Consider the following 14569-nt stretch of genomic DNA (forward strand, 5'->3'; position numbering starts at 1 on the left):
AATTCAACCCATAGCACTCCACCCTTTGGCTTCTCAAAATTTATATCATTCCCACATGCAAACAACTGTCACCCTATCATAAATGGTATAGTGATCCTGTTTTTTGGAGCTTGTGGCTTTCTCTGTGGAGAGGTGGGGGTACCATTTCCTGCCTAAGTGTAGAGCCTGGTGCTCCAGAACCTTACAAATTGCCAGCTAGAGGGCCTGGCCTCCTGCTTCTCCCAGGCCCTGCTTCCTAAAGTCTGCATGTGTGGGTGCCCAGCAGAAGTGAGCTATCAGTTATCAAACACATCTCCCTCTTCCCTTCTTTTGCTATTCCCTTAGGAGTCCCTGAGTGCTGCAAATAGTTAAGGACCCCAACCAGAAAGGCTGGGGGTTTGAGACCACCAAGAGGCACCACAGAAGAAAGGCCTGGTAATCTATTTCTGAAAAAATCCACCATTGAAAACCCTATGAAGCATACTGTGATACACATGGGGTCGCCATCAGTCAGAATCTACTTGACAACTTTGTTTTTTCTTTAATTTTATCCCAAACTTGTAGAAAATAAAATTTTCCCGGGTCTGAGATCTTATTTGTAGCTGAAGAGGTTGCCTGGCATCCCACATCTTTGCCAGGTGGTAGGACGCACCTCAGCAGGCCTGAGGGACTGGCTGTGCTTGAAACGGAAGCCATCAGAGGCACAGAATTTGGGACAGTCATTTCTGGAGGGGCTGCCATGGTGGTGGTGGCTGCTGCCCCTCCTCCTCTTTCTTACTCTCATTTTCATTCTCTTTTCCTCTTTCTGTTTTGAAAAGAAGAGGTTGGAAGGTTTTTTGCAGTGAGAAAGGACAGGATGATGGACAGTGCTTTGAGTCTTACAGATCCAAGCTTTAATCGCAGTTTGGCCACTTGCAAGCTGTGTATCAGAGGGAATATAACTTAGCGTCTCTGATGCCTGTCTCCTCATCCATAAAATGGGCACAATAATAGCTATTTTCCAAGGTTATCTGATGTCTAGGAATAACATCGACATGTAGCACAGTCCCTGGGTTTTCTTGGCTGTAATCTTTACGGAGCTCCAAAAATGATAATTTTTATTATTTTATTAGGACAAAGCTGCTGTAATCTTTAGAGTAAGTTTCTGAGCATAAGAATAATTAGCACTTGAGAGGAAACTTCATAAATGGAATCAGCAGCTCAATGCATGGCTGAGCCATTCTAGTGGGTAATCCTGTCTGAAATAATAACATAAAAGAAACCAGTGAAAAAGAGAGCTTCTGAGCAATAAGCATGCTTGTTAACAAAAATTAACTTACATACAGGTAAAAATTAGGCAGAAATCAATCTACATTTTTTTAGAACTCATAGTTTTAAAATTTTTGTTTCATTTTCTGATTATAAAATTATCTTTGCATAGTGTATAAAAACCAAAAATTAAGGAAAGTAACAGGTAAAAAGCAACTGAAAACTCAGGCTGAGAACCCAGGTTCTGACCACGTTGGGTCCTAGTTCTGGCTTTACCACCCACCAGCTATGTGACCTTGGGCAAGGTATTTAGCCTCTCCAAACCTCAGTTTCCTCATCTGGAAGATGGGACTAACCATAGATTCTACCTCCATAAAGTTGTAGTGAAGACTGGAGAAGACAGTATGTGAGAGGCAATTGTTGTTGTCCTTGAGTCAGCTCCAACACCTGGCAACCTGAAGTACAACAGAACGAAACATTACCTGGTCTTGCACCATCTTCACAGTCATTGGTATGGAGTCCATTGTTGTAGCCACTGTGTATTTTGAGGGGGCTCATCTTCTAGCACTATATCAGACAATATTCTATTGTGATCCGTATGGCTTTCACTAGCTAATTTTTGGAAGTAGATTGCTGGGCCTTTCTTCCTAGTTTGTCTTAGTCTGGAAATTCTACTAAAACCTGCCAATCATGATTGACTCTGCTGGTATTTGAAATACCGGTGCAATAGCTTCCAGCGTCATAGCAACACGCAAGCCACCGCTGTACAACAAACTGACAGATGGGTGACGGGAGAGGCAATTAACATTGTACCAGTTCAATAATTATTATCTATAACAATATTAAGTTATTATTAAGAGCTCAATAAATATTAGCTGTTGTTATGACTGTGTCACAAATCTACATGGAAATTAATAGAGCTCTCATAACTTTTTCTCTCTGGTCTTCGTTATTTCCATATAATTTTCTCAGGTATTTGTAGCAGTGTAATTTTACTAGGTTCTGTCTTAAAAATCATCCCTTTTGAGTCTGGATAATCTTATTAATTTTTAATGATTTCACCTCTCAGTTGTCCCTGAGTTTGCCAATGGCTTTCAAAGTTCAATGGAAGAAAATGGAAGTAAAATCTAAACCAGCAACATAGTGGATGAGATATTTTTCCTGAGAAAATTAAAGAGGAGGGGAAAATTCTAGGCCTGATAACTGTTGATTATAGCTCTATTCAAAAGATCACTTGGAAGCAGGGGTCAGCCTAACTCTTTGATGAATGCAAATCAACTCCATCAGAAACCAGAGGAGCCTCTGTCACTTTTGTCTCCGCCCTTCCATTTTTGTGAGGTGTCTGGGCGAGCCGAAAGATACCTCTCATTTTAAGTGCAAGCCAATTTGAGACAGACCTGTTTTCTAAGGACTAAGTTTTTTAAGTCAGGTCGTGACTAGTGCTATGGAAGCATTTTAGAAGGTCTCTGCTGCTCATTTTTTGAGCTAAAAAGGATGTACTTAATAGATGACTATTGACATTCTCCTCTGAAGCCAGATAATTGAGGGTGCATCACTTTATTGGATCTTTCCCAGTCTTTATTGGATTGTGCCTAGTCTTCAAGGGTCCTTTAAAAAAATTCTGCATATAATTTGAAAGATATAATCAAGGGATGACCATTGGTTGAATGTGACATTTTGTGGCTTCATAAAACACAGTCAGCTCCTGTGACTGTTTTATTTATATTCATCTTATATGAAAGGCCATGGGCCAAGTAAACAAATTGATAGCTGCAATTTATTTTAAAAGCCAACTATCAGAGCAAATCATAGCATCAGTAGGGATCTATATTAGTTTCGAAGCTTATAACATGGGGCCAGGGTCCCTGATGTTTGCAATAATAACTTTCAAGTCTTTTATTTCTTGGAAAACCAACGTATGTATGATGCATATGTTAACTTTGCATTAATTTTTTTTTGGTTACCAGAAGACCGCATCCCCTAACTTTAAGAAAATGATGTCCAACTCTGTCTTCTGTCTGATAGATGAAATAGCAAGCCCCTGAGGGAGACAACACAATAATTTCTGCACAAGATTTTTAGGAGCCTGTAGCTCCGTGGGAAACCCTGCTGGTATAGTGGTTAAGTGCCATGGCTGCTAACCAAAAAGTTGGCAGCTCGAATCCACCAGGTGCTGCTTGGAAACCATATGGGGCAGTTCTACTCTGTCCTATAGGGTTGCTATGAGTTGGAATCGACTCAACGGCAACGGGTTTTGGGTTTTCCTTTTTTTTTTTTTGGTTTTAAAGCTCCCTGAGGAGCCCTGGTCATACAGTGGTTAAGAACTCGGCTGCTAACTAAAAGGTTGGCTGTTCAAATCCACCAGCTGCTCCTTGGAAACCCTATGGGGCAGTTCTCCTCTGTCCCATAGGGTCACTATGGGTCGGAATCGACTCGACAGGAGTGGGTTTGATTTTTGGCACAGTTCCCTGAAGGGGCCCTGGTGACAATGTGGTTAAGTGCTTGGCTGCTGACCACCAAAAGATCGATGGTTTGAACCCACCAGCTGCACAGCAGGAGAAAGATGTGGCAGTCGGCTTCCATAAAGATTACAGTCTTGGGAACCCTATGAAGCAGTTGTAGTCTGTTATACAAGGTCACTGTGAGTCAGCATTGACTTGATGGTACACAACAACAAGGATAGTTCCCTGAGTGGTGCAAACAGTTTGCACTTGACTACTAATCTAAAAGTTGGCAGCTCGAACCCACTCATGGGTCCACAGAAGAAAGGCCTGGCAAATTGCTTCTGTAAAGATTACAGCTAAGAAAATCCTATGGAGCAGCTCTACTCTGTAACACATGGGCTCAACATGAGTCGAAATCGACTTGATGACAACGAATTTTTTGCTGTTGTTGTTGTTATTGTTCTTTATAGTACTCACTCAGCATAAAAATAAACACAGGAATCTGCAGCTTAAAATGGAAAATCAAAAGACAAGAACATTGAGATTCCCAGTACCCACTGAGGAGAAATAGAAATATGAACGGTGATGTTGGAAGCTACATAAATGATTCTACAGAGATGAGCAGGATGTCTGCTAGAAGGTGATGAGAGCCCCTACTTCCAGGCCACCCAAAAGTTCATTCTTTCCCCTGATAGACACCCTCTGCTTCTCTCTGTTTTATAAAGAAGATGGTTGGCAAGAGAGGACAGTATCTAACCTCAAGGGCTGAATCTAATACTATCCCTCCAAAGAGCTAGCCCTTATCACAAATCGTATTTTTTTTTCTACTACATTTTTTGTAGTGTAATAATGGTGTTTACATCATAAGGAAACCTGAAAATAGAGAGAAAAAAAAGAAGAAACAATCTCTACACCCTAACAGACCCACTATTAACTGACAACTATTAACTCCTGTGTATATTTTGTATATAATTGAGATTATAGTGAATAAGTATTTCCTAATATTAGTCACGGAAACCCTGATGGCCTGGTGATTGGAAACCCTACAGGGCAGTTCTACTGTGTCCTCTAGGGTTGCTGTGAGTCAGAACTGACTCAACAGCAGCGGGTTTTAGTATTAGTCATGGAGTCCCTGGATGGTGCAACTGGCTAATGTGCTCAGCTGCTAACCAAGTCTACCCAGAGGCACCTCAGAAGAAAGGCCTGGTGACCTACTTCTGAAAAAGCAGCCATTGAAAACCCTATGGAGTAGAGTTCTGCGCTGACACACACGGGGTCACCATGAGTCAGTTGACATGACGGCGACTGTTTTTATTTAAGTATTAGTCATCATTTTAGTGACTAGGTGACACTCCATCTGTGGTTGGATCAGAATTTACCTAAATATTCCCCTACTGCTACTAACTTAGATTATTTTCCATGTCTGTGATTTAAAATAATGCTATAATAAGTATCTTTGTGCATGAATCTTTTCCCGAATTTGGCCTCGTCCCAGAATAGCATTACTAAGTCACTGTAAACTTCCTGACCAAAAAAAAAAAAGAAAAAACGTTGCTGGCTAGTTGATTCAGACTCATAGAAACCCTACAGGACAAAGTAGAACTGCCTCATAGAGTTTTCAGGGAGCAGCTGGTGGATTTGAACTGCCCACATTTTGGTTAGCAGCTGAGCTCTTAACCACTGTACCACCAGGGCTCTTATTTGGCCTAGCAAAATAATCCTAAAAGAACGCCGACATGATCCTCCATTTTAATTTTACAATTTGCAATGGAAGATGATAATTAGAAGAAGTCTGGAACAGGACTGGCCCTGGATGTGGAATTTGTTATTGTTATTTCTTCCAGACAAGGAGAGATTAATGAGCTTGCTGACGGGCACCCGGCCAATGTCTTAAGCAATAATGTCTTGGCCTCTGCCTGTCTCCTTGGTGTTTTCAGAAACCAGTGTGGCCAATAAATATCAAAGGGGAGACAGAGAACATGTTGTAATTTTGCATAGTTCCAGAATGTGGTTCTGGATAATTAAGTATTCTAATTGGTAGAGAGTTATCATAAGTGGATTACAATGAAGTGCACTTACCACCATCAAAACTAGAATTCAGTCTCTCCAGCGGTCAGAGAATCTTTGAGATGGTGCAGTTTCAGAGTTGTGGTGATGAGATGACTCCAACCCTGGTGGCACAGTGGTTAAGAGCTCAGCTGCTAACCAAAAGGTTGGCTCTTTGAATTCACCAGCCGGTCTTTGGAAACCCTATGCAGCAGTTCTGCTTTGTCCTATAGGGTTTCTATTAGTTGGAATTGAATCAACGGCTATAGGTGTGGTTTGCTTCTTTTGGTTATTAATAGAGGGTTTGAACACCAACTTTCACTCTGTTAGGAGAGTTGGAATGTACAGGAAAGAGAGGGCATGTGACAGAAGCATGAAGGCTGCATTTGAGGACAGAGTCACCCGTTAATTCCAATATAATTAAGTACCTACTATCAACAGGCACTGGGGAGACAGAGCACGCCCATAGGCCTGTCCTCCTATTCCCAGGGCTCAAAGGGGTCAGATAAGCATTTTTCAGTCAATTATCCTGGAGCCACTCTCACACTTTTACATGAAATGGATGAGAAAATTTTTTTTTTTTTTTTTTGCGTAAAAGGCTATGATATAGTGTAATGCTGAAGAGATGGACTCTAGGGCCCATCTGCCAGAGATTAAACCTAGTTCTGACATGTGCAGCTGTGTGACTGTGGGCAAGGTTAATTAACCTTTCTGTGCCTCAGTTTCCTCACCTGTAAATTGAGGATGGACAGTAGGTACAATCTCATAGGGTTGTACTGAAGATTAAAGGTAACATGTATAGAGGCCTTAGGTCAGGAACTTGTGTATACTTACATTGGTGATCTCTTATTTAAACTGAGGCCCTGAGTGATCGTAGGTTATGTCTTCAGTGATTTGGGAATTTTAAACAGTAGCATTCAGGGCTCCTGATTCCTAATGGGTTGCTGAGCATTAAAAGACATAACTTCAAAGGTCCAAAGAAACTTCCCTTACACACACACACACACTCACATGCACACATGCAAATTCACACACTAAAAATGCTTCCCTCTAGAAGAAAATAATTACTTTTTCCGGGGGGTGGGAATTATCCTTCAATTAGGAGAAAAACAGTGTAGCTTGAATAAGGTAGATACATTGGCAAATTAATTCATACTAATGTGTAAATGATTACTACCCGATTTTTTTCTAAGAGTGAGATTTCCCAAAAGGATCCTTCCTCTCGTTGGAGAAAGGATGTGTAAACAAGTGGTTGAGGATGCCAAAACCTCCACTTTATAATTGTGCAACAATTGAGCTCCCTGAAATCCTGGATCTCGGAGTGCAGCTTGCTGTTTTCAGGACATCTGGGCCACACCTACACCTCCCTGCTGATGATACTCAGGGAAATATCCATTGTGGGTCCCAACAAAGAGAACTTATTACTAATGTATTACATCTTGGCCTAAAAGTCTAATAATTCGGGGCACCCTCAACAGAGGACTGAAGTTGGCCACATTTATGTTTTGGCCCGAGACTCTTTCACCTCCTGACTATCTCTCGCTGAATTCTGCTGCACTTTGGTGTTTATCCTTCCTGCTCTGCCGTCTGGGTCCCAGTTCCTGCTGCTCTCGTCCCTTCTTCTCCCTGTTAAAACCAGCTATCAGGGATAGACTCAGTGTCAGTCATTTACCCTGTCAGACAGTGCAAATGAGCTGATTGTCTTCATTTGGCTCTCTAGTTGAGGAATGAAAGGTTTTGTTCCCTTTTGTATTGATTTCTCTGGAAGCCAGGACACCTTGGGGTGGGTTGGGTGATGGGGAATGCTCCCAAGTGTATCAGCTTCCTAGAGCTGCTGTAACAAAACATCACCAACTGGGTGGCTTAAAATAATGGAGATTTATTATCTCACAACTCTGGAGGCTAGAAGTTTGAAATCAAGGTGTTGGCAGGGCCATGCCCTCTCTGAAAGCTCTAGGGGAAGGCCCTCCCTTGCCTCTTCCCAGCTTCAGGTGGTTCCTGGCAATACTTGGCGTTCCTTGTCTTGTAGATCCTTCACTACAGTCTCTGCCTCACTCTTCACATGGCTGTCTTCCCTCTGTGTCTCTCTGTCTCTTCTCTTCTTTTTATAAGGACACTGCCCATATTGGGTTACATACGACCCACCCTACTCTATTACAACTTTATGTTAAATGATAACATCTTCAAAGACCTTGCTTCCTAACATAGTTATACTCACAGGGACCTAGGGTTAAGACTTCAACATCTTTTTTGTGAACATAATTTTACCCATCACACCAAGGCTCCTGAAATTAAACCCTGCAGTCAGCTTCCTCCTTTGTCAGTCATAAAAACAATCCGGTAATCAGGGAGCTTGGGAATGTGATTAGTTGGGTTTTCCTTTCTCTCTGAACATTGACTTTCTAATTTACCCCGATACTAGGCTTTTCTCCACGAGAACAGTGTGAAATGGTGGAATGAGCATTTAATCAGAGTCAGAAGACTTGGGATAAAAAATTAAGTCTGCAGCTGTCTAGCTTGGCAAGATGTTTAAGCTCTGTTTGAGCCTCCATTTCCTAATCTATAAAAGAGGGATAATTATTTACCTCCCAGGATTATTGTGAGGACTAAATGAAATCACCTATGGAGAAGCACTTAGTTCAAGCATTGCTAACTTTCGTAGGCTTTGAATTTACAGCGTTTTCCTAGCTAACCTGCATCAAAATGCCTTCTTAGTCCCTAAACTATTCCTTGGAATAAATCCTACTTCCCTAGCTCAACAGCATAATGTTTTAGTTAGATTTCCATTCGTTACAACTCTTTGAAGTCAGAGTCACAAAAACCTCCCACGGGGAGATAATAAAATGTGTCTTCTCTCATCAGTGTAGCGAGACAGCATTTGTGATCATGATCTTCTGCTTTGAGGGAAAATATTTTTATTACAGATGGTAATAAGGTAGTTTTTTTTTTTTTTTTTTCTGTAAGAACTGCAGGGAGGTGATGAGAAATTAATCTGTTGACAGAAAACTTATCACTGGCCATACTTGGCAGAATGAGGACATAGGCCCACTCGCCATGGCCTATCTCCACCAAGGTTTACTTAGAAGGCAGGGTACCCCCTACCCATTACCCATTGCCGTGGAGTTGATTCTGACTCATAGTAACCCTAAAGGAGTGAGTAGAACTGCCCCATAGGATTTCCAAGGAGCACATGGTGGATTTGAACTGCCAACCTTTTGATTAGCAGCCGTAGGCCTTAACCACGATGCTGCCAGGGTTTCCGGGCACCCCTAAGCTTACCAAACATCAAGAGGGGAACATTAAAGGGTGTGGCCACCACTGGCTTTTTTACTGACATTTTTTTTTCCCTCCAGCCCAGCATCAGCGGAGTGGACCTTGATAAGTTCCGGCAGATCCTCTTGCGTCACTGTGATGTGAATAAGGATGGAAAAATTCAGAAGTCTGAGTTGGCTTTGTGTCTTGGGCTAAAAATCAACCCATAATTCCCAGACAGCTTTGCCTTTTGCTCTTGTCATGTTTCTGTGCTTCTGCTGGTAGAATTGTATCTGTGCTCTCACGAGGATGCAGTAGGCATACCTTCTAATAGAATGGTGTGGTAGTCTTCGGCAAGGGAGGGATGCTAGGGCTTTCCTTCCAATGTACTCCCACCTCACTGAAAGCCCCCCGAGGCCATGTCGGTGTTATTTTCTCCTTGACCCTGGGGCTTTCCTGTGCCCCCAGAGACTCAGCTAACCTGTTGGATCTGCTCTGCTTGTCCTTCCTTAGTCTTGTTGTGGGCTTTCTGCTGAGTCTGAATGGGTTTTGGTGTCTGTGGCTATCTTGTGACCTCTACAAATGGCTTTTGATGTGGAAATAAACTTGCAGCTGGAAACAAAGATGCACTGGCAATTGCTTTTGTGTTGTGACCTTTGAAATGTCCCACTCGATGGTTTGACAGACAAACTAGCTCTCTAACTGATGGGCTGAACAAGTTGAAGGGTATCCCTAATGGAACTCACACCACCCAGCCTTCAGAAGCCCTCGAATAGCCTCACCAAGGCTGAAAGGAGGAGTCACACTAATCACTTATATTCATCGGATGGAGGATACCAGAACACTCATCCAGGGCTGGGCTTTGTTCTGCTGTGTTTTGTGAGCTTTCATGGGGAGGTAGGTAGGAACACAGAGGACATCTGGACAAAATGTTCCCAGGTTGCCCAAGCATCTGCTCCCACCCATCCCTACCCCTTCAGCCAGTTTCCTCTAGCAAATCCTGACACTGTCGAGCATCTCTCCTATGTTCCTTAGCACAGAAATTTTAAAAAATGTAAACCATAGAAATGGTCAGAGATTTGATCAGTTGTCAATGTACAAGGATGTTTCCTTTTTTATAATAGAAGTTTGGAAACAACCTGCAAGAACAGCGTGGCGTCAGAGGTCCTCATTTAACTTCACGAGGGGCAAGGATAATCACCACTGATGTCAGTCCAAAGCTGATGCCTGTGAGATGGAGGTCAGGCATACCTCCACTCTCCAACCTTTTTTTTTTTTTTTTTTTTACCAATTCTGATACCAACCATTCACCCCCATGGCACTCTCTACTTCTCTGCTGAGAATTAGAAAGTTCATTGCAATGGCCACACAGAACTCAGACTCTACTCAAGATTATGGGGTTTATTAGAGAAGTAATAAGTTACAATTCAGGATCAGGATCAACTTAGAAGTAACAAGAACAACTCAGGATATAGTTCTTCTATCAGAACAGGTTCCTCTCATCTGCTGCTGTGGGCTCTGGCTCTTGGCCTGGGCTCCTACTTGGGCCTGGCCTCGACTCTACTCAGGTGAGTGTTACAAAGCTCTTTTGCTCTCCCAGTAAGTGCCCAGAGGCACCTCACTCCAACAGGAAGCCTCCTGCCCAAAGACACTCAGCAACCTTGCTCTGTGGGTCAGCAAGCTAGTTCCACCAGTGAGTGCCTAAAGGCACCCCATTCCACCAGCCAGCCTTCTGCCCAAAGGTGCTCAGCTCTCTCGCTCCGTGGGTTGGCAAGTTCGCGGTAGCCACCTTGCTCCATGGGCCAGGAAGCTCACCACGCCCTCTGCCTGCTGGTTTCCTGGTTCTGCTGCCTTCGTTTCTCTGTCGCTGGACTCTGTTGTGCTTGGTGCCACTTCTTGCTGCTGCTGTGCCATCTTTTACTGTCTTTGGTGTTACAGCTCCTTCTTTCAGGCTCCTGGGTCTAGGAGGTTCTCAGTGCAGGGAGCCTGGGTCCAAAAGACACACACTTGGCTCTCAGCTCTTCTTTCTTGATGGTAGTGAGGTCCCTCCTCAGCCTCTGGGATTGGCTTGTTTTAAACCTAGTGAGATGGCAAAACTCACCAATCCCTCGCAAGAGTTCCACGTACCTTAGTTACATTAATTAGTAGGCTGTCCAATCCCCTTTGTGGGTCACAAGCACTTTATTTGCATAGTCCCATTCAATCATTTTGTGGGAATCACAAGACCATGGCTAGAACGGCTGTATAATAGCAATTCACTGCACTGCACAACCAAAATATCCAAATGGCAAAGAAATGGTTAACTTATGCTGCACCTGTAATATGGAATATTTTCATATTATGCACTGATGAAAACAATGTTTTCAAAGAAAAAATAAGATGAGATATTTTATTTGATGATCTCCAAGTCTCTTTTGTTCTAAGCTTATAATTCTATTAATTGATTGATTAGTAAAATAAAATTTGATCATTGAGAATCTTTTTTTTCAAAACTTCTGATATGTGTTATTCCAAGTTTTGTAGCACCTCGTGTTTATTAAAAACATGAGCTCCTCAAAGAAATGTTTCATTCTTTCATATATCACATAACCACCTCAGAAAATGCCTTGGTGGCAAAAAATTTTCCTAGTGTTTATTCTTCGTATTTTTCTTTCAGTACTTGGGAGAAGGAAGAAAATTATTTCTTTTTCCCTTAAAAAACAAAAAGTGATGAAACAATTAACATTAGGAAAAAATGTGCAGCGACATTTTCAGACCACTAAGCGTACACACAGGAAATTGCTGAAACTGACCCGGAATGAATTAGGAAGTATACCTAAAGCAGAGATCAGATTATTGAAACTTTAAGAAAGAGCATTTCAGTAACTTAGAGAAATCCTTTAAACAAAAGAAACAGGCTTGTCATGACTTTATTCTGTTCTACCAAGTGACAAGGAAAAACTTCCAACTCTGTGTGGAGGCCAACAATAGAAATAAGAGAAGGTTAGGGGGAACCGGGGGTGGGGGAGCCTTTAAGAAAGCTGAAGTATTTTACGGCATGTCTTCTGATATGATTTCCCCCATCCTCCATTTTTATTTTGTCATAAAAATCTATCCATTATATTACTTTTAAAATTGAATTAGTGCTTGGCTAATTGACTTTCCTGGAACCTAATTATTTTTAAACGTCTTCTCAACTCATTTTCTATACATTTTGCAACAGAGTTGAGACACTCATTTTCCCATCCTGGAATTATAGTTGGTACCTTGAGTTTTTCCTTTGATAGCTGTGTTTATTAATTTGCTAGAGCATGAAATGATAAACCCCATTTCTCTCACCCCAAATTACAGTCAAGGAAACATCTTCTCTTTCTTCTTATATGCACCAAAGGGGGGAAAAAAAAGGAGAGAGAGAGCTGGCCTGCCATCTACTGCCACCTAGTGCCTATCTTTCATCAGGAAAACCTCACGATAGTGAAAATATGATCCTTCACACTTTATTTTGCTTTATTACTTGGAATCAACAAGATCAAAGTCAGCTCTTTGGCACAACATGACTTGTTAGATTATAAATCCCTTCCTTGGGACACTGAGTTTCTGTTAAGGTGATGGAAATATTCACGAACAGTTTAAGGTTGATGTTTGAACAACATGATGAACTTAATGTCATTGACCTGGACATTGAAGATTTCTGCAACTGCAAATTTTTTGGTACTTATATATTTACCACACACACACACACACACACACACACACACACAACCTGTACTAGTCAAAAAACATAATAAAAGAAAATGCTCCTTGACACCATTCACCTGGCCACAGTGATACCCATGTGACGGGCATTAAAAAGGACAGTTTTGTCCTTTTGTGCCTCCTGTGGCCTTTGAGGCATAAAGGATTCATTACATGTGTGACAGAGGAAAAACTTTAACATTCACTTAATTTATTTAACATATTCATGTATGTATTAGATAAAATACACTAGGTGATTAGTATATAGAAATTTCAATGACACAAATTCCTGCCCCCTTGGAGCTTGCATGGTTGCCTATGTACAGTTCCTCTTTTGTTTCCACTCACGGAGAATTTTATTTTCCCACTCGATTCCCAAGCCTCTGTTATGCAGCACGAGAGTACTGAGCAGAAGTAGAACTGCAGAAGCTAAAAAGGGCAATTGGCTTACGTTGGAAAAGGATAAGAGTCACTAACAAAGGAACAGACCCTAAGGAGACAGGGGAGTGAGAAAGTGAAGCAAAGTATGGGCTGGAATTAGGGGAGGGTTTAGGAGTGCTTGAAAAGACAGGAGAAGAGATTAGGGGCAGCTACGTGGGAAAGTTATAAGGGGAAAAAATGGGGAAATAGAAGGTTCACTGGGTTTTATTAGTGGAATTCCCCCTTCAATGTTTATTGAAATATTTCAATGGAGATTGAAATTTCCTTTAAAAGTTTTAGTTGTCAGATTGGTATTTTCTTGAACGAATCACTGTGCGTGAGTGCGCCAGATGGCTGCTTCATTTTATGTGAGTAACTATATTAGTCAGGGTTCTCCAGAGAAACAGAATAGGAGGTCTCTCTCTCACAAACGCTCTCTCCCTACCTCTACCTACCTACTTACCTACCTACCTATCCATGTATCTACCTATCCATGTATCTACCTATTTATCTATCCATCAACTATCTACCTAGTTATTTCCTTGCCTAGCTGCCTACCTACCTACCTCCTTATCTGTCTCTCTGCCTGTCTGCCTGCCTGCCTGCCTGCCTGCCTATCTATCTATCATCTACCATCTACCTACCTACCTACCTATCTACCTATCTATCTATCTGTCTGTCTGTCTATCTATCTATCATCTATCTAAAAGATTTATTTTAAGGACTTGGCCCATGTGATTGTAGAGGCTGGCAAGTCTGAAATTTGTAGAGCAGGCCAGCAGGCTGGAAACTCCAGTTACAGCCTTGAGGCAGAATTCCTTCCTCTTTGGAAAGTTTTTTTTTCTTTTGCTCCTAGCTCTTCAACAGATTGGATGAGTTCAATGTGCATTTTGGAAGGTAATCTCCTTTACTTAAGTTTAACTGATTGTAAATGTCAATCACCTCCTAGTGTTTGACCAAACACCTGGGCACAATTACCTAGCCAAGTTGACCCATAAAATTAATCACCATAGTAACATAGTATCCAGTGAGGCCATCTGATGTGTGTGGACTCTACTTCTATGAGGGACTGGAAGATGTTACCTGACAAACACAGCAGTGTGGTTAGTAGAAGAAGTGTTGGACCTGGTGTCTGAAATCCTGAATGTGAGTTCCAGCTTAGGCCATTTTCCTCTGGAGAAGGTCACCTTACCTTCCTGGGATCACATTTCTTCTGTAAAAGACAAAAGGCCACATGGATTGATTTCTAATCCAGCTCTAAGTACATTCTATGATTATAATCCATGTTACAGGATTGATAACCTAATTGATCACCTTTTGGTTAATATTGTAATCTTTTTCTGTTATTGTTTTTTGAGAACAACACTTTCACTCAAAGGAGTGGCTAGGTTTTCTGAAATACATGTCAGGCCAGTGGGGGACATGGATACATCTTGGAGTCTCTGATTGGTGCAGTTAGTGCACTC

General features: G+C 41.8%; 1 protein-coding gene across 1 annotated transcript in view; it reads left to right on the forward strand.

The window, feature by feature from the left end:
- The window catches only part of SCGN (secretagogin, EF-hand calcium binding protein), a 54610-nt gene extending 44793 nt beyond the window's left edge, over positions 1-9817 (forward strand). Inside the window, exon 11 of the mRNA XM_003416436.4 lies at positions 9071-9817. Within this exon, the coding sequence (XP_003416484.1) occupies positions 9071-9199 (129 nt within the window). The 3' untranslated portion in view covers positions 9200-9817. The remainder of the gene's footprint in view (positions 1-9070) is intronic.
- The last annotated feature ends 4752 nt before the right edge of the window (positions 9818-14569 follow it).

The sequence above is a fragment of the Loxodonta africana genome, chromosome 1 (assembly GCF_030014295.1).
Source record: "Loxodonta africana isolate mLoxAfr1 chromosome 1, mLoxAfr1.hap2, whole genome shotgun sequence".
Lineage (NCBI taxonomy): Eukaryota > Metazoa > Chordata > Mammalia > Proboscidea > Elephantidae > Loxodonta > Loxodonta africana.